Genomic DNA, 26,937 nt, shown 5'->3' on the forward strand with positions numbered 1-26,937 from the left:
TTTTTTTACTGCACTTTCAGCTTTTTAAAACTCACCCTTCTACAATCTAGAATCTATAAATAAAGTTTACTACTGCTTATAGCCTGCACCAAACACAAGGAAGCTCACTGTCCAAAACCTTAAAAAGGCTCAACATTTTCTTAGCTGGAATGTTAAAAATGTAGATGAAATAAATAAATGCAAAGACTAATATAAGGAGTATAAATTACATACAGTCTCACAACTGCATCACTGCAGTCAGTTTAAAAGCAGGAAGGAAAACAACTGTCAAAGTCTTGTGTTGATTTTTTATTTTGCATTTCAGTACATGTGCAAACAGTCAAAAGCATTCTGTAAACCATTCTTCTGCATGATCAATGAAAATACAAGAAATCCAAAAATAAGAAAAAATGAAGGCATCAGTAAAAAAAATATTGAAAATGTCTGCACCACCCAGTAAATTAAACAAGTATGCATCATCGGTGCATCGTAAGTGGTTATTATGCTACTTCTGAACTGTAAACCTACTTTCACAGTGGGATATCAATGCCTGAGTCGCATGATGTTCAGCAGAAAATTGACAGTTCAGTTTTGCTACTGCTCTACCCCTGAATATACATTCTGCCCTTAGGGACAATTAAAATTCCAATGTAACAGACAGAATACTAAATCACTTTGTAGTACAAATTTTAAGAGTCAAAGTGTTCCACCAAGTCAGAGCACAGGAGGGGTACATTTTATTAGCAAGAGAATAATGAAACAGTCTTACTACAGTACTGCCATACTCACTTCTATGTCAGTATAATCTAAATGAAACGTGTGTGTGTCATAACATTAGATCTCAATATGAAAGTCCATCCTCATCGAGTAGGCTGACGAGAATGGATCTCATCTTACACTGTGGGGTAGAGCATCAGCAGTGGTCCTTCAGCCTTTCTGCGAATATATAAACTGGTACAAGGACTTTGACAAAACATCTGCAAGTAAATGCAACTACTCATATAATACAACATAGCATGGTTAAAAGAATGCTGTGGAAGTTTCAAATCAGTATACAAAATGCACTTGCTTATGCAATACAGTGTAGTATGCACTGCAACATCATCTCCTCTGAAAACATGGAATACGAGATGGAATCTGGATACTTTTAAAAAAATGCATGACAAATACTCCCCAAATCAGGCTGGCAAAGAAAATTATTAAACGCATACCAATATTGTACCCTTTTTAAAACTGATTACTGTTACCACACACTTAAAGAACGTACATGAATCAGCAAGAGAGAATTGTAAATTAAAAAGTCCCTAGTGCAAAGCTAACAAGGGTTTTCTGATCCTTGGTCCATTATTAACAGTCAAGTTAATGCCCTATATCTTCCTAAAGCCAATTACTAGTTTCAGCAGAGTAAATGCTCAAATTTAGAAATGAAACAATGTAACAAATGTGAATTAGTTGTTTTATCACTGAGTGATATGAAGACTACTCAACAAAACTAAACAACTGAAGAAAGACTTCAACAAAAACTCTCTGGGTTTTTTCATCTTTTCCTTAGGTTAGGTAACATTGGAATTTTTCATAACAAGCATTAGGATGGTATGTGGCAGCCCTTTGCATGGCAGGGTGGGTAGTGCAGTCTGAATGTTTGTCAAAGCACTATTTAGTGAATTATTCTTGATGGAAATTATTTCTGATAAATCAGTTGGCAATATAACAAAAAATATTCAACATAAATTATACTGCGCACATCACAGTTACAGGTCCACATAACCTACCCTTCCCAAACTTTGGAAAATGATTATAAATAAGGCAAATCAGAAAAGAGAGGGTTGATTCAAACTGGAAACATTTCAGGCTCACCATGCAGCAGTACTTCAACAAACCTTAACCTTACAGATTAAGAGGTAAAATTCACAAAGACAGTTACGTTTTTGCATTACTCCTGCAAAACACAAATGCAGACCACATGATTTCATACTACTTAGATTTAATAATTTTATTAAGTACCAGCATATTTAAGCATTCCCAAAAATCTATAAATGGCAGAATGAGATAATTCCTGTAAAAATTTAACAGTCTGGTTACTGGGATGCTTATCCTTACAATACCAAGAATTCTCACCTCATATAAAATGTTGCTTATAGTCGTACTCCAGACTGACCCTGAAAAAAGTGAAAAGATTATAACTTGGCAATATGAAAATGTGACCCCCACTACTCTTCTTACTTTTTTATTCACACATAGTGATTCCTTTTTTCATTTTAATGCTCAGAATACTAGTAAATGTTCTGCTCCCCTTAATGGTCTTCTACCTTTGTGCAGTTTTGGCATAATCCTATTCAAGAAGGAATTAAGGACAAACTGTTATTAAAATACAAACCTAATAGAACAACACAATCCTTTTCAGCTTATTCTCACTAATACTTACTGTAATATTTCTTAAACTTTGGCCACAAAAGTATGAAGAGGATTGTAGAGAAAAGCCAGTATACAATTTATAACACCATAAATGAAAAAATTCTTTAACAAAAAGGGCATAAGGCACATCTGCAACAGCAAAACATATAAAGGCACTATCAGGCATAAAAAATGAAATCTGAATTTCGCTGGCCTGCATACATGTCACGATGACCTACACCATCACTTGAGTGTGAACATTATACACTAACATATGCTTCATCATCGATCTTTTGATACATGTCTTGAAACCTACAAAGGCACCATCAGGCACTTAAAATACAACCTGAATTTCACTGAATTGCACACATACTATGATGCCCTATACCATTACTTGAATGTGAAAATACGCATAATTATCAATTTGCTGATACACATTAGCATTGTAACTCCTTTCCAAAACTGTAAATATTAACATTTGTACCCATTTCTCAACACTTCCTGATGCTCAATGCACTCGCAAGGGAGTCAAGTCTGTAACAGCTAAACATGTTTTAAGTGCAGTATGTGAAAAAGATTTTACATAATTTTCCATTTGCAATTTGTTTCTTCCCCAGCAGTAGAAACTTTTAAGCAAAAAATGCATTTCAAAGCCGAAACTAGATAGATATATTAAGTACAATACATTCTTTCTGTGGTTTGCTGTTCCGTCCAGCTATACATAATTGTGTACTGATATCTCTTCAGATTTCACTTAGGGTTGTTTCTTCTCTGGCAACTTGACTGGAGGAAGTCCTAACAACTTGAAATAGGATACAACTTGGTTTGGTATTTCAGCAAGAACAGCCTGAGAAAGAGCTTCCTTTGGTTCCTGAAAAAAAAAATTGGGATAAGCCACAAAGTAGTGTAATAATTTCCAGTCAACTTCCTAGTACTCACAAACTGATCTTAAACAGACTTGCTTCTGGCAATTATTTCTGCAGATAAAATTCTAAACTGTCCATAATGGCAAAAACTGTTAACTATTAGCAAGACCAGTAAAAATAAGAAAATAAGTAAGGAAAAACATAATTAAAAGTACACCAATTACTACAGTATGAAAGGGATGGATAGCTATTTACTCCCTGGATACTCAATGCTAGAAAACCAATAATCTGCCTCCTAAAAGCTCTCTCATTTATTTATTCAACATTTATTTACTGGGAAAGTCCGACTTGGAACAAAGCCAATTTTCAGTGGTGGCCCAGGGAGAAACGCTCCAGACGCATGTCTTTGTAAGTGGGAGGAAACTGGAGCACCCTGAGAAAACCCACACGAACACAGGGAGGACATGTAGACTCCACAAAGAAGGCACCCCAGCCGAGAATCAAACTGGAGAACCTCTTTCTGTGAGGTGACAATGCTGCTGCACCACCGCGCATTATTTAAAAAAAAAAAAAAAAAAAAAAAAAAAAAAGTAGTATCCTGTTCCAAAGCAAAACTTTGAATTAGGAATAAACTACAGTTCAGAAATCGAGCAAAACCAAAATGCGTTCAGTGGAACAATGCTGCATGTGTGTCAGGGTCTACATCAGCTCTATTGGTGCATAACAGAAATGAAGTCAGAAGGTTAAACCAGCAGCAACCAAGACAATTCCTAAAAGTACAAGAAACCCAGCAACCTGTGCAAAAAGTAGATAATTTTTAACTACAACGTAACTAACTTAGATAAGGCAATTATGGCAATCCAAAAGATATCAGACCAGAACCGAAAATAATACAAATATTTCAACAATAATGACTAGCACTTAAACAATTTAAGAAGTAAAAGCAAGCCAAGCAGTTGCTGAAAATCAGATCCATGTTGTTAATACACAAGTAGTCACACACTGCCCCCCCTTTTTCTGACTAACTGAAATTAGCATATTTCAAGTTTGCCATACAGGCATCATCAAGTTTTGTGAAGAACTCACCCATCCATAACTTTTTATGCTTTGAACAGGCTCACAGTTATGGTAGATAATTCCTTATTGAGCAATGGAAATTTGCCACAGGCAAACAATTACCTTGCTGGCCAGACTTGCAGAGTTCTGCAGATGTGTTGATAAGGGCAGATTATTCCTCATCACAAGAATGCTTGCCTGCATATTAGACAAAGAGGAAGACGACCCATGCCATCTGCTGTTCTTTACTGTTGATAAACAGATACACTCTGCAGAGAAGAGCTCTCCCTCCTGTATCCACCTTGCTATATGGACAGCCCGAAGCTTCAGACCATACTCTCTAGAGAGTGTGCAGTATTTGATGGAATTATACTGGTAGACATGCAACTCCTCTGGTCTTTTTCCCATCCATGAAACCCAACTCAGACATTTTCTAGGTAAATGTCTGCAGGATTTTGCCTCCTATTGGAAAACTGATCTTACTTTTATATTTACTTTTATGATGAGCTGCTCGTATAATTGTACTGTTTTTTTTCATATGGCTCACTGTTGTAGTAAAATTCTTGATCAATGGGAAGACTTTCAAAACACTACCAACAGTAGGGGTAGCAGTATGCAGAGGTAGTTCCTTTAACTTGCTCAGGGACATGAACCCCTGGCAGAACTGCTGTGCAGAATCCTGACTTGCTTTTGAACTGCATATCCAGCTTAGTGCTTGGAAAAGTTATGGATGGAGGACAAAATAGCTGCTTCACAAATGTATTTTAAGCAACATGCATAATAAGCATTACAGACATGGAGGCAGAGTGTGATTTAACTTGTCCCTGCATGTTTTTCATAACACAAAACAGTTTTCAAGTTACGACAGAGTGTGAACTGTCACTGGTCTTCCCTGTTTCCCTGGGTCTGTCTGTAATATATCTTTTCCCTTAGCCAGGTAGTATCTTAGTTGCCTGTGGAAATCTAACAAATGCAAATTTTTTTCCCTTTACTTACGAGACCTGACTAAATTACTTTAGAAAACTGGGGAAGAAAGCTAGTAGCTGTTTTCTGGTTTATAAAGAATTTTGAGCTCACCATCACAATGGGCTCACTCTTAGTCTGAACCTTGCCCCTCTGAAACACTGTGAAAGGCTCCTTATTGTGGTAGGACCTGCAGTTTGTAAATTCTTTGAGATGATGCTATGGCCACCAGAAAGGCCACCTGCCATCATAAATATTTCAGTGGAACAGAAGCAGCTGGTTTGAAATGGCACAGGAACATCATTTTTTTTTCCAGGACAAATTTAAGCTCTCATGTAGATGGAATCTGCTTCAATTTGTCAGACAGGGCTTCCCTGTGTTAGGTTTCCTGGCCTCCTTCAGAATTCTGTGCATGTCTTCAGAGAGCAGGTTCTAAACAGGAATGAAAGTGAAATCATCCTGGAAGCCAGTCTGACTCTCTGCCTAGCCCTAATAGCAGGGAACCAGATTCTGCTGGAATAGGTTTACAGATACTTGTAATTTGGCATCTGTTTGTCTAGGCAAGTATGCTATCATCATAAACAACAAAGCTCTCTCCTTCACATCCTGCAAAATCCTTAATATGAAAGAGAGTGGGTGTTCTCCACAGGAAGGAGAAAATGAGAAATGCCCCAATATTGCTGCAAGGAAATTCTATGCATTACTGGGGAATGTGATTTTTGGGGGAATGAGAAAAAATAGTGTAAAATCTTACCATAACCATAGATGTCCTTTCTCTTCCATGCTGCAGTATTCCAACTGTTGGGTTAGAATAGAAGGACATCAAATCTGTGTCACCTCCTCATTAGACTTCTGAATACTGACTTCTTTACATGCTATTTATGGCTGGCTGTCAAGATTCTGCTTTCTTTTTTTTTTTTAAAATATCACACCACTGTGGTGGAATATGTGGAGTAGCTACCTTCCAGAGCTCCCTGTAAGCTGAAAAGTCTTCAAAGGCCAGTGAGATTGCTAACATTTCCTTGCAGTCAAAAGGCAGACTTCTTTGGGACTGGGCTCACTTGTTTTCGATCCATAGGTTACTTGAGCAGGCCAACTCCAAGCAATGCCCAATGTATTCACTGTCTGGTTGGGCTCACGTACAGAGAATGATCAACCACTGTTCACCTTTCTATTCATGGGCCACCACGTAAACTCCTTCCAGACGTACGGGAAGGTGGGACTGCACCTGTCAAACAGATTAGGTTGATGTTCCCAGTGGACTTTTAGCTACTAGTGTATTCTTTGCATGTCATGTCTTGCTAGTGTTACCATACGGATGATGGAAGCCACAAACTCTGGTACCCCTATGAATTGCCTTGATCACTGTATAGATCCCCTGGGCTGTTTATTAATTGGAATTAATGTACTACACTAGCTGCCCTTGAGAGCCCAGCCAATATCCCTTTTTGTGCTCAAAATAACCTATCCCATTTGGTAATAATGCTGGAAAAAATGTCTTCAGTGTATCCCCTGGGAGATGACTGCTTCTTAAGAATAGATCCATTTCCCTAGTTCCCTCGAATGAAAATTATTTTCCAAAAAACAAAAAACTGAAATGTTCGTAGGAGCACAACATCAGAGGATTGACATCACTGCCAAGTCAGATCTCATAACTGTTAAGGGCATCATTCATCAGCTGTAGCCAAGACTCCAGCATCTCTTTTCGAGCAAACCCCCAAAACATTTAGGGTTGTCCCATCAGAACCTGAAGAGCTAGTGAGAGATTGTTCATAGAATGACATATTTAGTTCACTCCAATGATACTGCTTAATGAGAGTCAGTACCTGAAAATGAGCCAGCCCGGACATCTCAATCTGGAAGAAAATGTTTTCCATTAACCTCCTAATGTCTTCAGTAAAGACATCTGAAATGGAGAAATTCCTATAAAAAAATAAATGGCTGCAGGATGTCACCTGGCCTTCCCTGAACTAGAACTATAGGTTAGTCCAAAACTGTAAAAAAAATATTACTTCTCAGGTTATTGCTCTCTCATTTGCAGAACTATTTTTAACAGTTCTGGTATAATGATATAATCTTGAGAAATATTCCTCCCAACAAAAATCTCTGATACCAATAATTTTTCAAAACACTATTCCATGTCCCTTTTTAACTTTATTATACTGATGTTTATTATCTTTCAGAGGTGCTAGCCTCCTCTAATATTCCCTCAACTTCTCCTGTAGAACTTTTCTCTTTCAGCTCTTATCAGTTCATTACTCTATGCTTATTTTCTAATAATATTCTTCTTTGGTCTAAACATCTTTGTCCAAGTCCTCTACAAAGAAACTCTAGGCAGGATTTCCTGGACTCCTTGTGTTTCAAATATACAAAAGAAAGTTATCAATGTTTCTCAATATTGCTAGGAGACTTGTATTCAGTAATTACCTACAGCATGACCAGATAATAATGGAACCAAAACCCTTATTAACAGGGGTGTGGAGCCTAGACGGCCAACTGAGAGCAGTGAATTTTGAGAGCTCCATAAACTAGTGTAATAATATAGGAACATTTTATTATTTTCAAGTTTAAAACATCAGATATCTATAGATAATTACTGCACTACATAAATATCAATTTTGGTGGAGATATACAAACATTTTCCTGTCAAGTAACTTGGAGATATATTGAGTCACTGAATATGAACAACTCAAGGAATTCTCATCCAGATGCTGCTTTGAAAAAAGAACTGCAATTGATGACATCTACCTTACAGGAACTATCTTTGAAGATGGGTGGGTGTAAAAATGACTTAGAAAACCTCAAATTAAATTCTCAAAAACAGACTGATATTCTTAAGGAACTATTACAGCAACACCATACAAAAATAACAAATATAGAGACTTCTCTAAATGACACTGAAGGGAAATTCAAAGAGGAAGAATTCCAAAATAAATTTCTGCATAAACAGAATACATGGCTGCTTAACAAAATAGATGACTTAGAAAACAGGGAAAGGAGAAACAACATAAGGATCTTTGGTCTGCCTGAAAACACTTAAGGAGAAGACGTTATTTCATTCTTAACACCCTGTATTCCTGAATTTTTATACTTGAAAGAGGGACTTTCATTTGGAATTGAAAGGGAGCTTGGAGCACGGAGGAAACCTGCTTCTAACTCAACAAATACTCCACCTAGATCCATAGTTATAAAATGTCTTTCATTTCTGGACAAGGAACTAATATTAAAATCTGCTTGGAGAAAATCACCCTTAAAATACAATCAAAGCCTGATAAGGTTTGACAATGACTATTCTTCCAGAATACTAGAACAAAGGAAAAAAGTCTGGCCAATAATAAATCTGTTGAAACAAAACAACATTAAAGCACAGCTGGCCTTTCCAGCCAAGATAAAAATACTTTTTGCCAATGAGACGAGAACCTTTAATGACTTAGAAGAAGCTACTATATTCATCAAAAACAACATAGTGTCTATCCCAGAAGAAATGGAATGGATGGCCCCTACTCTTAAAAGAATAAAATAAACAAATCCTTGGACTGATGCTAGAAAGAAGAAACAAAAAACTTGATTCCAAGATAACAGTCCCAAAAAATAACTCTTACAGCTACATATCTCAAAGTATCAACTGATGTGGTACATCACTTGTCATCTGTTTTTATTTTTTTGAAAAAGGAGGGTTTCTTAAACAAATGAGAAACAGTAATGATTTATTCAGAATGTTCAGAGTCGAACAATTCTTCACAAAGGTAAGTCAAGATGGGTCACTCTTTACATTATATGCAAGCCAAACAAAGCAACATACAATACAAACATAGTAGTTTCTGTTCCCCTACTTGAACTCAATGAATACTTATCTTGTTCATTTTCCATTGTTTTTATTTATAATAATTTAAGTAATTAATTTACCAATTCAACAAGGTACCATTCATCAGAGTTCAGACTCAAATGTAACAAATTATCATCATATATAGTAGCAGTAACAGTAGTGTGTTCTGAAAAAAAAATGCTGTCGTGGAGACTAAGGCCTTCTTCAGTTAAAGTATGATTTAGAAATGTCATGTATATATCCTGGTAAAATAGTAGTGGCAAGCTCTTAGTACAAATGTCATCATTATTCTGTCTAAACATAGTTAATATCAATTATGGCAGGTATCACAGCTACAAGTGCTGTTTGATCAATCCTGATATGGTGTGTGTGGACGCAGCCGTGTCTGGCAGCTAGTACAAATGTCATTATTATTCTGTCTAAACATAGTTAATATCAATTATGGCAGGTGGTATAACTGAGTGCTGTTTGATTAAGCCTGACATGGTGTGTGTGTGGATGCAGCTGTCTGGCAGCTGTTGTATGCTGCCGTTTTCGTCTCCGGGAAGCTGTGGGTTGTGGCTTGTGATTGAGGTTTACTGATGCTTGTGTATTAGGAAGAGACATTTGGTGCTTTAGGCTGGATCCAGGGAAGGGAGTGGATAAAACTGTGATTTGGGATATTTTGGCAGAGAATAGTCTGTTTATAAATCTGCTGAGTGAGAGGTGGGAAGGCTGGAAGAATTTGTTCTCTTGTTGCGGCATCTTGTTGGGAGTTTTTTTTTGTTTATCTATTTGCTCTACGTTCTTTTCCTGGCTGCTGCCTCGCTGAAAGGGAGGGAATTTAGGCCTGAAGTTGCAATGAAGTGAAGCTTTGCTTCAGGTGCATCACGAGCCTCTGGTATGCAGTACACAGACACACTAACAGAAACAGACGCTCCCAGGTTGCTATGGTAACGGAGACAGAGTCACGATAATGCTTAACGGCTCTGAGGAGCCTCCGAGATGATTCTCAGCAATGAAGTTTTTGGTTTGAATATATATATATATATATATATATATATATATATATATATATATATATATATATATATATATAATAAAAGGGCTGTTTTTAAACCACATGTACACATATTAGATGGTCTCCCAATACTTCCTTTAGCTCATTAAGTTGATTCTTGATTAAAAAAAAAAATTTGCAGTTTTATATTTAAAATGTATTTTAGTCTAAACACATTAAAGACTTACATAAGAGTGGAAGTCTGAGTTATTGTGAAAGACTAAGAGCACTTGGTCTTGTGCAGTACCCTTTGCAGTGGTCTGGGAGGTGTACTTGCTCACAAGTGTTGGGCATATGGGGATAACTGATTCTAGGGGTGATTGGGGTTGCCAGGAAGTGCTAGAGAGTCATCAGATTTCCTTCCTGGAAATATCTGTGGGAATGGAAGGTGTGTTGAGTGGTTCACTGGCAGAGTGGCCACTGCATGGAACAGGCTGGTAAAATGGAACAGGACAAATACTGGTTTGGATATTTTAAGAACAGCTTGGAAACACACCACATGAACTTCTTTTTTTGGCTTTTCCTGGTTAGGGGTCGCCACAGCGGATTACTGTCCGCTCATAGTTAATGGTATTCTGGCAAAACTGGATGAGGATTGTTGCTTGTGCTTGAAGTACTGACGTGTGTATGCAAGGATGGAAATACACTTATAACAAGTAAGAAACTAGAAGGGTCTCATAATTTAAAGTCTATGGACTGTATAAACATGCTTGGAAGGAGCTAATAATAATAATAATAATAAGCATTACAGTTTGTGGTCTCTCAAATAACTAAGCAACAGCAAAAAAAAAAAAAAAAACAATAGCTATGTAATGTATGATTTTAGTAAATCTAGACATAAAATATATAATCGTCATATAAGATGAAGCAGTCTGTTGAACTGAGATATTAAAGACAGGATTTAACAACATGGGCTTGTGTATAACATTGTCTTAACTTGTCATAAATGACATACACTATATTGAACAGCAAGGGGAAGCATGATGATTTTCTCATATAAGTTGTTGTTGTGTCTTCTGGCTTTTCCCGGTTAGGGGTCGCCACAGCGGAACTCCGGACCGCTAATGATTGGTAGTTGATTTTTACGTGCCGAGTTACCAGCCCTGACGCACAACCTTCAATGAAGGTACGCCCATTCATGCATGTCTCCACGCAGACTACGCTCTAGCTGAGAATCGAACTGGACAGCGTCTTACTGCAAGGCGACAACGCTACCGCAGCACCACCACCACGGGTATGATTTTCTCATGTAAGTAAATGTGCATAACAAGTCATACAATTGCTTTAACTTGAATTGTGGTTTTGTAACCCATCTTGACCATACATAATACTTAAGCTGTTACCAAGGTAACTAATGTTTTATACATGACATCAAACTGACAAAGTTGTTCAAGGGAAACAATAGAAGACTGAACTATTAATGTCACAGAATGTGACAATCAAATTCTGAACAAATAGCATTAAATTGACAATAACCACTTAGATTAACCTTTGCGGATTATACAAAATGGAATGTTGCCATTTAAATCTAAAAACTTTCAGTATATGCCATAACATGGCAACTTATATGGAAAGGGAACTTGAAATCATTAATTTCAATAAGCGAATTTGTTTTAACCTATAATTTTACTCATTTTATAGTAAGAAATGACAGACAGGAAAATCCTTATATGTAGGAAATTGGGGGAAGAGGGATGCACTGATAATTAAAATGCACTAACTTTCATCAATGTTAACATAAAACAAACTTGATGCTTTAAGTTACCAACAAACAAAGTGATTACTTAAATGCTGGCAAACAATGAAATATAACTTCTGATATATCCAGTAAAATACATTGTATTATAAACATTAGCTATAAATATTATTACCATCTATTTATATTAAGTAATAAGTTTTGAAATACTTTATCAGTAAGGGTGAACATTTTAAATAACTGTGTGCTATAATCTTTTACTGAGGTTTTATATATGATACATCCTACTTTACTATGATTGAATTGCTTGTCATCTATCTTTCATGTAAATATTAACTGCTTATACAATAAGTATACATTTATATTGTATTAGAATTCTGTCTAATCTACAATAGTACTATATCTGTTCAAAATAATATGAATATTGCTTATTCCTTTTACAAATATTCTCCATATGATAATTCAATTTATGGAGCCGAGATGTTCTGGATTGTCAAGGTATGAACGATAATCTGATGAACTTAGGTTTATCCGTAAGATTAGGAATGATTTTCATTCCATGGCTAGGGCGGATCTTACGCTTTGTTAACATTTATTAATTTAAATTTACTTCACAAAAACATTTTTAGTATGCCTGACCAAAACATTACTTTATTGGTAAACACTCAAAAGTATAAAACTGATAATTTCCTTTAAAAGCTCAAACATATACTTTATAGTTATCAGAGGAAAATGTTTAATAGTAACAATAAAACAAAAAATACGTAGTCTAAATAACCCAAGATGGATTTAACTTTATTTTCTTTAAATACCAATGGCTTTGGTATTTAAAGATAATAAAGTTAAATCCATCTTAGGTTATTTAGACTAAGCTGCGGTGGTGCAGCGGTTAGCATTGTCACCTCACAGCAAGAGGTTCTCTCATTCGATTCTCAGCTGGAGTGCCTTCTGTGTGGAGTCTGCATGTCCTCCCCGTAGTCGAGTGATGTTAAAGACATGCAGGTAGGTGCAAGCTTGAATGGGCAAAACTTCATTGAAGGGTGGGCGTCGGGCTGGCAACTCAGCACTGTAAAAATCCACTGCCAATCATGAGCAGACCGGATTTCTGCTGTGGCGACCCCTAACCAGGAAAAGCTATCTTTAAATACCAATGGCTTACTTAAACAATCCTAGCAAGAGATCAGATCTATTGAAATATTTAAAACTGAACAAAGCACAAATTGTCTTCCTTCAAGAAACTTATTTCAAAACAAATAACAATTACAAATGGAATCCTAAGGAATATACGATATTGGCGCAATCCACTTGTAAGACAAAGACAAATGGGGTAACAATTTTATGGAAAACAAATGTGATTAACCCAGAAATCATTTATAAGTATGAAGATAAAGAAGGCCTTATGGCATTAGTAATGGTTAAATATAACAACAGAATATGGACCCTAGCCAATCTATACTTGTCCCAGGCATTGGAACAGGAACTGTTAAAAAACACTTGGATTTCATTTCCAGTAATTATAAAGGCAACTTAGTATTAGGAGATTTTAACTGTATATTTGATATTTCTGAAATTACAAATAAAAGACAGCTGCGTACATCTGCTGCATCAAAAGCTTTAAACTGGGTAGAATCACTTCATCTTGTAGATACTTTCAAATTTAAAGAAGATAAATCTTTGTTTTTCTCCCATCAAGATCACAGATTTGGTACCCAAACTAGAATAGATACAATATTTGCTGCCCATCACTTGCACTCTAAAATCATTAATTTCTCAATCACTCCCTGCCCCTTTTCAGGCCACAATTCATTGATACTAAAACTTCAAAATGGGTACAAACCATTAATCTTTAACTCTAGAATTCCAGCATATATAACTAAAACTAAAGAGTTCAAAGCCTGGTTATTGTCTGAATTACTGTTCTTCTTAGATATTAATTACACCACAGAGATAAATAAAATAATGATATGGGACTCGTTAAAAGCTTACATATATGGTAAAACCCTAACTTGGTATACAAAAAAAAAATATCAGAGAATGGGATTCTAAATTATTAGATCTACAATCCAAACTTGTGTCAGTAAAAGCAGAAAAAAAATCAAAATCATTTGGAGATGAAAAAGAAAGTAGAAGTATTAAACAATAAGGACAATGAAAGTCTAACACATAAAACTAGTTTAGCTTTAGAAAAACTAAAAATTAATACCTTGACCACTTCTCACAAATATCTACATAATTTATCCACAAGAATCAAAAAACAAAAGCTAACAACATTAAAAGTATCTGCCATGAAAAGAAAGGGAAAAATATCTCGGATATAGGTGACATCCTTAATGCCTACAGAAATCACTATTAGGAACATTTCCAAAAAGAAAATATATACATATCAATCAATTAAATCTAGATGAAAAATGTTTTAAATATAAAAAAAATATCAGAAAAATTAAGACTAGATCTGCAAGCACCCATACCCTACAAAGAAATTACAGATACAATAAGAGGGTAAAAATAATAAAGCTTTAGGTATAAATGGCATAATTATGGAAATATATAAACTTTTTCCTTCAAACATACTATCCCTCCTTCCATAAAACTCTATTAGAAATTCAGTCACAAGCTTTAATACCACCCTCTTGGAGATACTCCTTAATCACACCAATCCTAAAGGAAAATAAATCCCCAAACATGTGTATCTCATATAGACCTATATCATTATTAAATAATGACTATAAGATATTTATGACAATCAATATTAACTAATAGAATTAAAATACCACTATCCAAAAAGTACAGTTGTTTACACTTGCCATAAATGTAGATGTTCGAGTGTATTCACTGTTGCAGTCATCAAACTTGGGTTATTTGCCTGCAGGTAGCCCTCAATCGGCCCAAATACCAGAGTCTTGGGATTTCTGCATCAGATGCTGTCACCTCTTCCATGACGTCAGATCGTCAGGAGTATAAAACAGGCAGCCAATGCCATTACATCAGCTTTTCTTGCCCCAAATGTCAGGAGCCCCTCAACTAGGAAGCTAGTATATGGTGGGGAACACCACCAGTAAAAAGTAAATACCACTGCCATTAAAAATGGCCATAGAGAGGTAGAAAAGATAGAGAAAACCAGGGGGCTGGATGGAGGGAAACCAGGACTGCAACAGTGAATACACTCAAACATCTACATTTATGGCAAGTGTACACAACTGTACTATGTTCTTCGTGTTTCACTCTTGCAGTCATCACACTTGGGTTGACTCCCACAGCGGAGGAAGAGTGGAGGCAGTCAAGAAGCGTTAGGGCTGGCCAGCAGACTGCTGTAACAAATACAGCTCTGGACTTGGAAAAAAACAGGTAAGTGGTAATGCTTGGTGAAGGTGTGTACAGAACTCCAGGTTGCAGCTTCCACAATGTCCCTAGTAGGGAAACCCCTGAAAAAAGCTGTAGAGGTGGAAGTATCCCTAGTGGAATGTGGTCTGATCCCCTGTGGGGTGGGTTTTCCATGGTGCTTGTAGCAGAATTGGATGCATTGTGCTATCCATTTGGAAATGGTTTGCTTTGAAATGGCCTTGCCTCTGCCTCTGTAGCAAAGCTGACTAGCGGCTGGTCAGATTTTCTGAAAGGTTTAGTCCTGTCAAGGTAGAACCTGCACGTCCAAGGAGTGCAAGATCCTTTCCCTTTATTCTGAGGATCAAGCGTATATTACCAAAGAAATTCAAAGTGGCGTAAAAGCACGCTAAACGCCAATGAGTCAAGAAGTCAACCTGCAAACACCGCCAATGTAAAAATCTGCCAAAGCGTCTCAAGAAGTACAAATCTGTGTTCACAGACTCCACGGCCAAGTAAAAAAACTTTTTTATTGCACAAGAAACAATTCAGGTTAAGCGCTTTCACACACTAAATCGTGTGCTTCCTCAGAACAATACTTCCCAATTCATACACTGCTTAAATAGCTGAATTGGCGCTAAAAAGATTTAAAGCTGTATAACAATTTGTATACAAAAGTCAGAAACCTGTAAATGTATACATACACCTAACTTGATATACATAAGTCACATAAATATCATAAATTTAGTCAAACAATGCATAAACTGTGTGCTCCTAATATACATGTCAAGTACATAATATACGACAATACCAATGTGTGTCATACTATGTGCAAATTATATTCTAGATTGATTGTTGCTATATAATGCATACCTACATATGTGCTGTGTATCTTCTTAAAAAAGTTTTTTTAAATATATTGTTTGCTATATCAAACCCCCTTAAAAATTATTTGCTGAATAATAAATACATTAAAAACATTCTGTCTAAACATGTTTCATAAAAATAATACCTATATATGTGAATAAATAAATAAATAAGAAATCATGAATTGATAATGCTAACTATAGACCTTAATAATGATATTAACATGTTAAATGCTGTACAATACTCACAAATTAAATGCATACCTTTCTCATAATTCTAAAATAGGTTTGACTGATATGTACTCATTTATTCCTGGGTGTGTAGTTGCATCGGTCATAATTTGCCAATAGCATTCCCTGAATACTAGATACCCTTTAATGTTACCCCCTCTAGGATTAACCTTAATTACTTCTAATATACAAAACCTGAACTCATGCTCAATTCCTTTGTTTGTTATGTGCTTTGCTAAGGCGTTTTTCTCATCTTTTTTCCTAATAGAATATGTGTGTGCATATATCCTTTTCTTAAACTGCTGTTCAGTTTTTCCTATATAATAGGATGGGCAGGCAATACATTTGGCCAAATATACTAAATATTTAGTGTTACAATTTCCCTTCTTTGTAATTAATTTGGTCTTATTATAATTTCCTAATACTATCTCCTTTTCTTCTGTAATGTATTGGCACTGGTTGCATGCACCACATTTCTTAGTACTGCCCATATTGCTAGTCACATTTCTTTTTGAATCATTCTCCAAAAGAGATTTCAAGTTCCGTCCCATTCTATATACAAACCTAGGTTTTATTCCTAGTATATCCATCATCTCATCATTAGTTAGTAATATATGCCAATGATTTTTAATAATTTCTTCTATCTTATTACTATATGGACCATACTCTATGACACAGGACCTACCATATGCATTTGCCTTCACTCTTTTCACTGGTTCCTCTGTATTAGCTGTGTTGTTCCTATGCTTTGTTCCCAGCAACGGTACATACTTTTCCCCCCATTCACTAATAACCTCATTTTTCACTTTTTCCATCATTGTACTTTTGTATCCCCTATCATTAAATAGTGATGTAATAAATTGAATCTCCTTCAACATGTCCCCATGTTCAGATGTCATTCTGAGTGCCCTTATACACTGTCCTTTGTAAATATTTTTCTTTGTCTTATTAGGATGACAACTTCTATAATCAAGATATGAATTGGTAAAAGTGTCCTTTCTGTGTATATTAGATTTATACACTCCATCCCCTCTAGATATCAATGTATCCAAATAAGGGACCCCCACATTGTTACATGTTGATGTAAACTTTAAAAAATTACTGCTATTATTTAAGTAAGTAAAGAACACATCAAAAGATTCCAGGTCACCTTCCCACATAATATATATGTCATCTAAAAAACGTGAATAATATTTTATTCTGTCCATATATACACTAGAAAAAATTGTCTTCTGCTCCCAATTTAACATGACTAGGTTGGCAAATATAGGGGCACATGCCGACCCCATTGCCACTCCTTTAACCTGTCTAAATATTTCTCATTCATAAAAAATGTGATTATTGTCAAGAACAATGGACATTAACTCATTTATGAGTTGCACTCTATCCCAATCCATTTCACCATATCTGCGGATACTCTCACTAAACGCTTCCAAACCTTCAGTTTTGGGGATACAAGTAAAAAGGTCCACTACATCAATTGAGGCAAAAAGTATGTTGCTACTACTTATATATGTGGGAAAACTAGCTAAGAATTCCCATGAATCTTTAACCAAATGTTCGACCTTATTATAAATGTGCTTTAACATATTGTCGATAGCAACCCCTATTGGAAAAGTTTTTGATTTACTACCTGATATGATGGGTCGAAAGGGTGGGTTGTTAACATCTTTATGCACTTTCGGTATACCCACCATAGTAGCTAATGTCGGATTTTCAACCCTGAGAAATTTGTATAAATCATCAGTTATTCTGTTGTCAATCAAATATTCTTCCAGGTATAAATCTATCCTTTTATAAGCTATATTCAACTCATTGATGGATATAATCTCGTAATTCTGTTCATCGTAAAGTAAATCATGTATTTTGTTCTTGTATTGCATACTGTCATATACCACAACCCCCCCCCCCCCTATCAGGCTTCATAATTCTAAACTCAGAACTAGATCTTAATTCTTCCAGAACTTTAGTTTCTTCAATAGTTAGGTTAGTAATACCTCCACCTTTACTGTACAATTGTTTTTTGTGGTATATATCATATGTAACAGCTCTTTCAAATCTGTCTACCTCCTTGTTCATCATAGGCATAAAAGTGCTTTTCTTCTTTAATGTGTTCACATTAACATCAATATGTGATTCCACCTTGGATGAATTATCTTTAAACATTATAGCTAAATTTAGCTTCCTTACATATTTCTTAATATCACAAACACAGTCCACTAGTCTAAAATTTCCTGTGGGTATGAATTTCATACCTTTAGAAAATAATCCAAAATGGGCCCTATTTAATTTCATGTTAGTGTAATTAAATATCTGAAAATTATTGTACTTGTTAATATGCCCATCGTTTACTATAAGCATATCCTGGTCTCCAACACTTGTATCTGGTACTGCATCATTGGAACTATTCACCTCCATGTCCTGTCTTTTGTCCATTTTTGATATTGCTTTCTGTTGCAATCCTGATAAAAATTTTCCTCTTGTTCATAAAAATTATCTCCTCTTGTATTCACATCACCCCTGTTTTCCATATGTTCCCTATGTGGTGTCTGGTATATTCTGTTCCAAGAGTATGCCTTACCTATGTTGTATTGCTCAATGTCCCTAGTGTATTTTTTATATTTCCTTTCAAAAATCTTGTCTGTTCTCTTTTTTGCTAAATCAAACTGTCTGTAATAAAGTTTCTCCCATTGTGGGAATAACATATCATTAACAATTGTTTCATTCAGACGTTCAATTTCATGCAATTCCTTACAAAGTTTTGCATCATAATATTTAATCAACATTTTAATATATTCTGTACCAAATTTGTCAAACAAATTATTAAATTCAGAGCACACTTCATCTGTCCAATCTATGCCCATAGGGGCTTTGTAAAAACGTAATCCCATTGGTACAATATTAGAATTAATGCAGTGTGTTAAATAAGCATTGTCAAGTTTAACTGCATTAATCATGTTCAACCTTTTGCCAAAATCATATATTAAATCTCTTAAAGTCCCCTTGAACATATGTGATTGATTAACTTTCTTCTTCTTTTTATCAAAAACACAGTCACTGTCCAAAAAGTCCTTTAAGAATTGTTCTTTACTGATTTCCTTATTGGGAAATCCTGTTTTGTTAAGCTTGTTAAAAACAGTACCTTTGGGATCCGACTCCCTCGTAGCTGCATGGGCATACGTTTTCATATTCTGGCTAGTTTTAGGCCTAGCTCCCGTTCTCCTTGCTTCATCCACTATATTGCCGAAAGAAAAATCAAAGGTGAAATCGGTTTGCAACATCTTGCTGTTGCCTAACTCCGTAGCATCACCCACGATTGGCAAATCAATATTGTTGACATTACTATGTCTGGATACCTGTCCATTCGGTATTTCGGGTGAAGAAGTAATTTCTTCTTCTAGTATTCTTGTGCAATAAAAAAGTTTTTTTACTTGGCCGTGGAGTCTGTGAACACAGATTTGTACTTCTTGAGACGCTTTGGCAGATTTTTACATTGGCGGTGTTTGCAGGTTGACTTCTTGACTCATTGGCGTTTAGCGTGCTTTTACGCCACTTTGAATTTCTTTATTCTGAGGATCAGGGAAGAAGGTTGGCAAATGGATGGATTGACTTAGAGCCACACTGGATACCACCTTAGGCATAAAGGATGGGTTAGTCCTGAGGCAAACCCTGTCAGCATGGAAAATAATGAAAGGTTCCACAGCCATTAGTGCCTGTAACTCAGACACTCTTCTTGCTGAAGTTATGGCTAAAAGCAAGACTGTTTTCCAAGAGAGGAATTTTAACTCTGCTGAAGCAGCAGGTTCAAAAGGGGTAAGTGTGAGCTTTTCCAGTACTAAGTTAAGGTCCCAGTCAAGGGTGGGTGCTCTCCTAGGCGGCCTTAAATTGTTAGCCGCTCTCAGGAACTGTTTGATGAGAGGGTGAGAAAAAAGAGGTGGCTCAGTATTATAATCAGCTGAGATGCCAGAGGCATGAATCTTAATGGAGGAGGAGGATAGGCCTCTGTGGAGTAGCTCTGCTAGGTAATCCAGGATTTGAGGTAAGGACGACACTGCTATGTGTTTTCCTTGAGACTGATTCCAAGAACAACATCCTTTCTACTTTTCAGCATAGGATTTCCTAGTACTAGGCATTCTGGCCTCAAGAATGGCGCCCAGCATCTGTTTGCTGAGGGTTGCTGTTGGTGTATTCAGGGGATAAGCCAGGCTGCAAGGTTTAGAGTTTGCAGCTGTGCATACAAAATCTGTCCCTCCTGATGAGACAGCAGGGTAGGTGCCTGGTGAAGGTGCCAGGGTGGCACTGTTGTCAGACTGCGTAAGAGTGGGTACAAGTGCTGGTGTGGCCAGTCTTGGGTAATAAGAATTGTCCTTGGCCTGTCCTGTTTGATCTTGAGTAGTACTATTGAGAGGAGGGGCAGAGGGGGAAATCATAAATTGAGAGGGTTTTTCCCATCGGAAGGATAGGGCATCCACCTTCCAGGCCCTGATGTGAGGGTTCCTAGTGCAGAATTTGCATAGTATGCAGAGTTCTAAACAATGGAGTCCTCTCACTTCCAAATCAGGGAGTGCCCAGTTACTTGTGCCCCTAGGAGGAAAACTTGCCCTTTATGCAAAAAACTGGATGTCCATTACTCAGTACCTATGGGTCCTAAACAATGTATCCCAGGGGTACAGATTCTACTTTTACTCACTGGGGTCCCCCAACTCTGGATTAGAAGGTTGAAGGTGTTGGGCTCCAATTTCCACTCGTGTGGGTCTAGGAGATTTCTGCTTAAGTCGTCTGCCAGTGAATTTTGTTTGCCTGGCAGGAATTGAGCTTGTAGATGCACTTGGTTGCTCAAGGCTGTGTTCCACAGGGCCATGGCTAACCTGCAGAGTGGGTAAGAATGGGTTCCCTCTGCTTGTTTATGTACCACATAACTGTGGTGGTGTCTATTTTTATCAGCAGCTGTCCTGGAAGGATTAGGTATTTGAAGGCTGTCAGAGCATTCTGTACAGCTAGCATCTATTTTTGATTGATGTGCAGGAGAATATGGCCTGGGCTCCACTTGCCCTGAATGCATTTGCCTGCCATGTGAGCCCCCCATGCATAGTCTGACGCGTCTGTTGTCAGGGTTTAGGCGGCGAGGGGTTGAGTGAAAGGCAGTCGCTTGTTGTGGTTGCATGCTTCTGCCCACCAAAGGAACTCTTCCCTTAGACAAGGTATGATTGGAATGACTGTTCCCAGGTCCTGAGAATGTTGGCACCAAAGACTTTTTAAGTACCACTGAAGTTTCCTCATATGCAGTCTTGCATATGGAATTAGAATACATGAGGCCATGAACCCTAGGGTGCGCAGTATTTTCTTTGCAGACAGCTGGGTTTTGGTGGCCATTTGTTTGAGGTACTTGGTCAAATAGACCTGTTTTTCTGGAGAGAGAAATGCCATCTGGGAAGTGGTGTTCAAGCTTTGTCCCAGGAATACAATTTTTTGACTGGGCACCAGTTGTGATTTCTTTTCGTTGATGGTGTACGCCAATTAAGTGGGGAGTCTTTTTACAAATGCCAGGTGCAAAAGTAGCAATTCCCGACTGTCTGCCTGAATCAGGCAATCATCCAAGTATGGGAAAATGTGGATATTTCTCTGCCTGCAGTATGCAATGGCTGGAGCCAGGCACTTTGTGAATACTATGGGTGCAGTAGATAAGCCAAAGGGAAGTGCAGAGAACTGAAAGTGCATAGAGCCTGCCCTGAAGTGTAGATATATCCTGCAAGACTCCCTTATGGGGATGTGAAGATAAGCTTCTTTTACGTCTATGGTGACTAACCAAGCATGCTTGGTTAGCATAGGGAGAAGATGTTGCGGGGTAAGCATTTTGAATTTTGGCACCACCAGAAAGGTGTTGAGGATTGACAGATACAGGATTGGGCACCAAGAGCCCCCTTTTCTGGGCACCAGGAACAGTCTGGAGTAGAAACCCTGCCCCTTTGTTCTACTGGAACAGGCTGAATAGCCCTGATATTGAGCAGGAAAAATACTAGTTTTTGAGCCTCTGCTCACTAGTTTGGAGGAAGATCTGGAAAACCGCTTGGGGTTGGCAGTGAGTAAAAGTAGAATCTGTACCCCTGGGATACATTGTTTAGGACCCACAGGTACTGAGTAATGGACATCCAGTTTTCTGCATAAAGGGCAAGTTTTCCTCCTAGGGGCACACGTAACTGGGCACTCCCTGATTTGGAAGTGAGAGGACTCCATTGTTTAGAACTCTGCATACTCCGAGACTGTAGTCTGGGTGGCCTGTTTTCCCTGTGGTTTGAACTGAGATGGCTTGGAAGGGGCTGGAAATTACCAGGTTTTAGAAGGCCAATGCCTACTGAATATATGTGGCTGCACTTGTAAGAATTCTTTAACAGTTTGCATAGATTTAGCTTTTTCTTCCATCTTTTTAAGAACCTCTTCTGCTTTGGTGCCAAACAGTCCTTATTTAAAGGAGCGTCTAGTTATTTTGATTTGACATGATCTGGCAAAGTTTGTTCCTTCAGCCAAGCATGCCTTCTCAGTACAGACCCAGTGACTGCAGCCCTGCAAGATGCATCTAGGGTATCAAAGCCACACTGCAAAGTAAGCTTACTAACTTAGTTACCAGAATGCATGAACTCTTGTAAATCTTTATTTTCTGCACAATCTGGAAGTAGCATCATTTTTTGTTTAATTAGTTCCACAATATGTTGCTGGTATTTCAACATGTGAAACTGGAAATTTAATGCCCTGATGGCAAGAGTTGCAGAGGTATATACCTTCTTACCCCATCTGTCTAAAGCTCTGGAATCCCTGTCTGAAGGGGTAGGGTTTTTGGCTGTAGTAGCCTTAATACCTTTAGGTGCCTGGGAAATGGTCTCTGAATCCGCAGTAGGATTCTTAAAGAGAAATTTGTGAGAATCAGGTATTCTGTAGTTCCTGTCAGGTTTTCTAGGGGCTGGTGGTAAAATGTCTGGAGTAAGACTGGATTCCATGAAGGCATCATCTATAACATCCAGGACAGGGGGTATAGCTACAGGCCTATGTTGAGGCAACTCTAAAAATTATCTGAGTTTCTTTTTGGACTGAAGGTAGTCCTGGCATTCCCAGCGGAAATGTTCTCTTAAAGTATGCAAGGTTTCACCAAAAGAAAAATCCTCTGGAAGGGAGGCAGAGGGAATGGATTCCTCTGCATCTGAATCCTCAAAGGTACAGAAGGGCATGTCCTAATAATCAGAAGGGTCAGAGTCAGACTCCTGGGTCTGTAGAATCAGAATGAAAGTAAATTCTTTCTCTCTTAGCAGGGGAAGGCTGGCTTCCCCTAATTAGGGTAATAAGGTCTTTGGCCATTCTAAGCATTTGTTTTTGTGGCATGGAAGCTTGAGCATGTGCTTTGGTCATCTGTTTTCTAGGTATAGTGCATTCTCTGGGCCTGAGAAACTCTATAGTTTTAGGTAAAAACAAAGTTTTCGGTTTAAATTGAACGTGAGTAGGTTGGAATACACCCCCAGAAGCTGGTGCCTGCACAGCGACCCCCAGAAGCTGGTGCCTGCACAGCGGCTCTGGACACATCCAAGGTAGAGACATCTGCAGGTTCCATAGTTGAAGCAGCATCTTGCGGCATTCCGGACTCCGAATGGGTCTCAGCAGAGGCCTGCGAATCTGTAGAAGTGGGCATCAGGGGCTACAAAGGCACCTCACCGAGTACCGGCAGACTGGCGACTAGCTTAACGGAAGCATCGTCGGCAGTTTTGGACCTATGCGGTCTGTCTCTGCCTTTAGCTCTACTTTTTTTGGAGGATCAGTAGTCAGATGGCTTATCGAAGCCATTTTGGAATACGGAGAACGAGAGCGAAAGAATTTAGCAACAAAGATATCCCAACGATGAATGGTTCGGGCATTAAACAAGGCAGAAAACCGACCGCGAGGGACGTCGTGGTCTGGGCCTAAACAGGTGATGTGGTAAGAATGAAAATCTCTGTGAGGTACTTGCTTTTCCATAGGCAAGACAATTGTTTAACTTTTTCTGACATCAGTTAAAGCAAGAAAAAATTATCCCCAACTGGGTACTTAGCTTTAGAAGACTTCAGGTTTGAAACCTGAAAAACGAAAATTTCAGGCAGTGGCTGACCGGCACTTGCAAACTGCTTCTGCTTCGGGTTCCTTCTCGGCAAGAAAGACTGATGTAATGGCATCGGCTGCCTATTTTATACCTTTGACGACCTGATGTCATGGAAGAGGTGGACAGCATCCGAAGCAGAAATCCCAAGACTCTGGTATTCGGGCCAACTGAGGGCTACCTGCAGGCAGATAAACCAAGTGTGATGAATGCAACAATGAAACACGAAGATCATCAATACATAATGATCAAACTGGATTTATATATCATAGACACGCACATGATAATATTAAAATAATCATTTCTCTTATAGATTACGTTAATAAAGAAAAAGTCATAATTGGCTTAGATACAGAGAAAGCCTTTGAGTCCCTAAATTGGGACTACTTATTCAAAATCCTAACGCTATTTGAATTTTCTGCATCTTTTGCTCATCTCTTAAAGAATATATATACAAATAATTTAGCGTATGTCAAGTTAGGTCCTTTTACCCCTGAATCTATACATATAACAAAAGGCACTAAACAAGGATGTCCCATGTCGCTGATTCGATTTGCTCTGGTTATTGAAATATTGGCAGATTCAATTCGTAACAATATAAAAATCAAAGCAATAGATGTTTACCAACAATACAATTCTAAAGTAATGCTATTTGCTGATGACATATTTACCAACATTAATACAAAAGAGACATTAGAAAAATTAGCTATATTAATTGATAAATTTCACATGACTTAAGGACTCCATTTCAATAAATTAATTTTTTTATTTTTAAATAAAAAAAGAACTGCAGACTAAGGGGGGGTCACATCATAGGGAAACAAGAATCTACCTTAAAAGTCTCAAATACTGCAATATCATCATCAATACAATTAAAATCTCTGTGGAAAAATGGAAGAACATAATATTAACATTTGAAGATAGACTACAGTTAATAAAAATGGTTTTACTGCCCAAGATCCTATATATATAGCCTTGGCAATACAACTGTTACCAGAAAGGAATAAACTTAAAGAAATAACTTCATGCCTAATAACATTTTTATTGTTTCCCAAAAGAAACAGAGTAGCTTTAATACATCATATCAGACCATGGAAACAGGGAGGATTAAACATTCCCGATATAGAAACATACATAAAAGCATCAATATCTATAGCAATCTCAGACTGGATAAGTCCAAATTACTCTGCAAATTGTAAAGAATTACTAACTGTAATATCAATAATGATTTATAAAAAAAAAATTTCAAACAGATAAAAACAATTTGCCATGGCACGTGTATTAGTATGCAATATAACATAACTAAACCCACTAACACTTATATGCTTAATTATTACATTGACTTATTTAGGAAAATTATTAATGCAAATATAGATTTTAAAATCTGGTTTGATCTTTTAACACCTTTTATAGTCAAAAAGAACTTTCCAAATAAAACACATAGAGAAATGATTAATTCCTGGGAACAGAAAAGATTTGTTTGTTGGCTCCAATGTATCAAAGAACTAAACGTTTTAGATAGCAAGTAATAAAAACAACATACAAAATCCACAACCGGACTGGCTAACTTTACAGAGTATTCTGTCATATTCGCAAGATTTAAGTAGAATAATTATCAATTTTTCATTTAAAGAAATAACTAAATTTACGAAATACACATATGAAATCATATATAATGACTGACATGGGAAACAGTACTTCAAAATTTTACAAAATATTCAAACTACAAAACACCCAAAACCTCATATTGGAAATATATAACAAAAGGACACTCAATACAATTAACTGAAGGTATTAAAATATCTTATTATCGATAAAATATACATCCTTTACACAATACTGGAAAATGTTTTAATTGGAAATGCTTGCACTGAGCATTCTTAACCCCAGATAGAATCAGTAAAATTAGTTCTTCCGTAAAAGGAATATGTAGGAGATGTGAGCAAGTACACAATGCAGATTGGAACCACATTTCTTTGTGTTAAAATTAAGCCAATTTGGAATGGTATTAATAACTTTCTACAAGCTTTATTTAATGAATCATTTTATTTAACTAAAGCGCTTGTTTTACTAAATGTGAATGAAGGTCCTCATTTGAATAGATCAAACATGTATCTAGTATGGACTATACTTGCAATTTCAAGGAAGTGTATAACAAGAAGAGGGAATACAAACAATACCAACTTTGGAAGACTTCTACAGCCTACTGAAGACCACAGCATTACTGGAAATTAAAATGAAAGAACTAAGAATTTATCCAAAGTCATTTATCAACAACCCTTGGCGAAAAATCTTATTGTTGATTGACACTATACAATAACTGATCAGACACTCTGACAATGGATTGAACATACTTATACAGTAATTGTATAAATTAAGATCTGTTATAGTGTCAGGCTAATGTAAACAGTGTACATAGTTATTTAAGATGTTATGTATAAATATTATGGAAATCATTCAAATGTATTTGAAAAATAAAAAAAACATTTTTTGAGAAAAAAACAAGCTGTTATTTAACAGACAGATGCAAGGCTGTAATACAGACCTTGTTTAGCATGGACTAGGCTTAATATCTCAGGAAACAATA

At 36.9% G+C, this 26,937-nt stretch overlaps 1 protein-coding gene across 7 annotated transcripts in view; it reads right to left on the minus strand.

The window, feature by feature from the left end:
- Positions 1 to 275: 275 nt before the first annotated feature.
- LOC122817027 (copine-3-like) overlaps positions 276 to 26,937 on the minus strand; it is a 2,295,182-nt gene continuing 2,268,520 nt past the window's right edge. For all 7 annotated transcript variants that reach the window (XM_044090160.1, XM_044090159.1, XM_044090157.1 and 4 more), the window contains one exon: positions 276 to 3,244. In XM_044090160.1, coding sequence (XP_043946095.1) covers positions 3,128 to 3,244 — 117 coding nt within the window. In that variant the 3' untranslated portion in view covers positions 276 to 3,127. The remainder of the gene's footprint in view (positions 3,245 to 26,937) is intronic.

Source organism: Protopterus annectens, chromosome 12.part0, assembly GCF_019279795.1.
Source record: "Protopterus annectens isolate FY-2018-M chromosome 12.part0, PAN1.0, whole genome shotgun sequence".
Classification (NCBI taxonomy): domain Eukaryota; kingdom Metazoa; phylum Chordata; order Ceratodontiformes; family Protopteridae; genus Protopterus; species Protopterus annectens.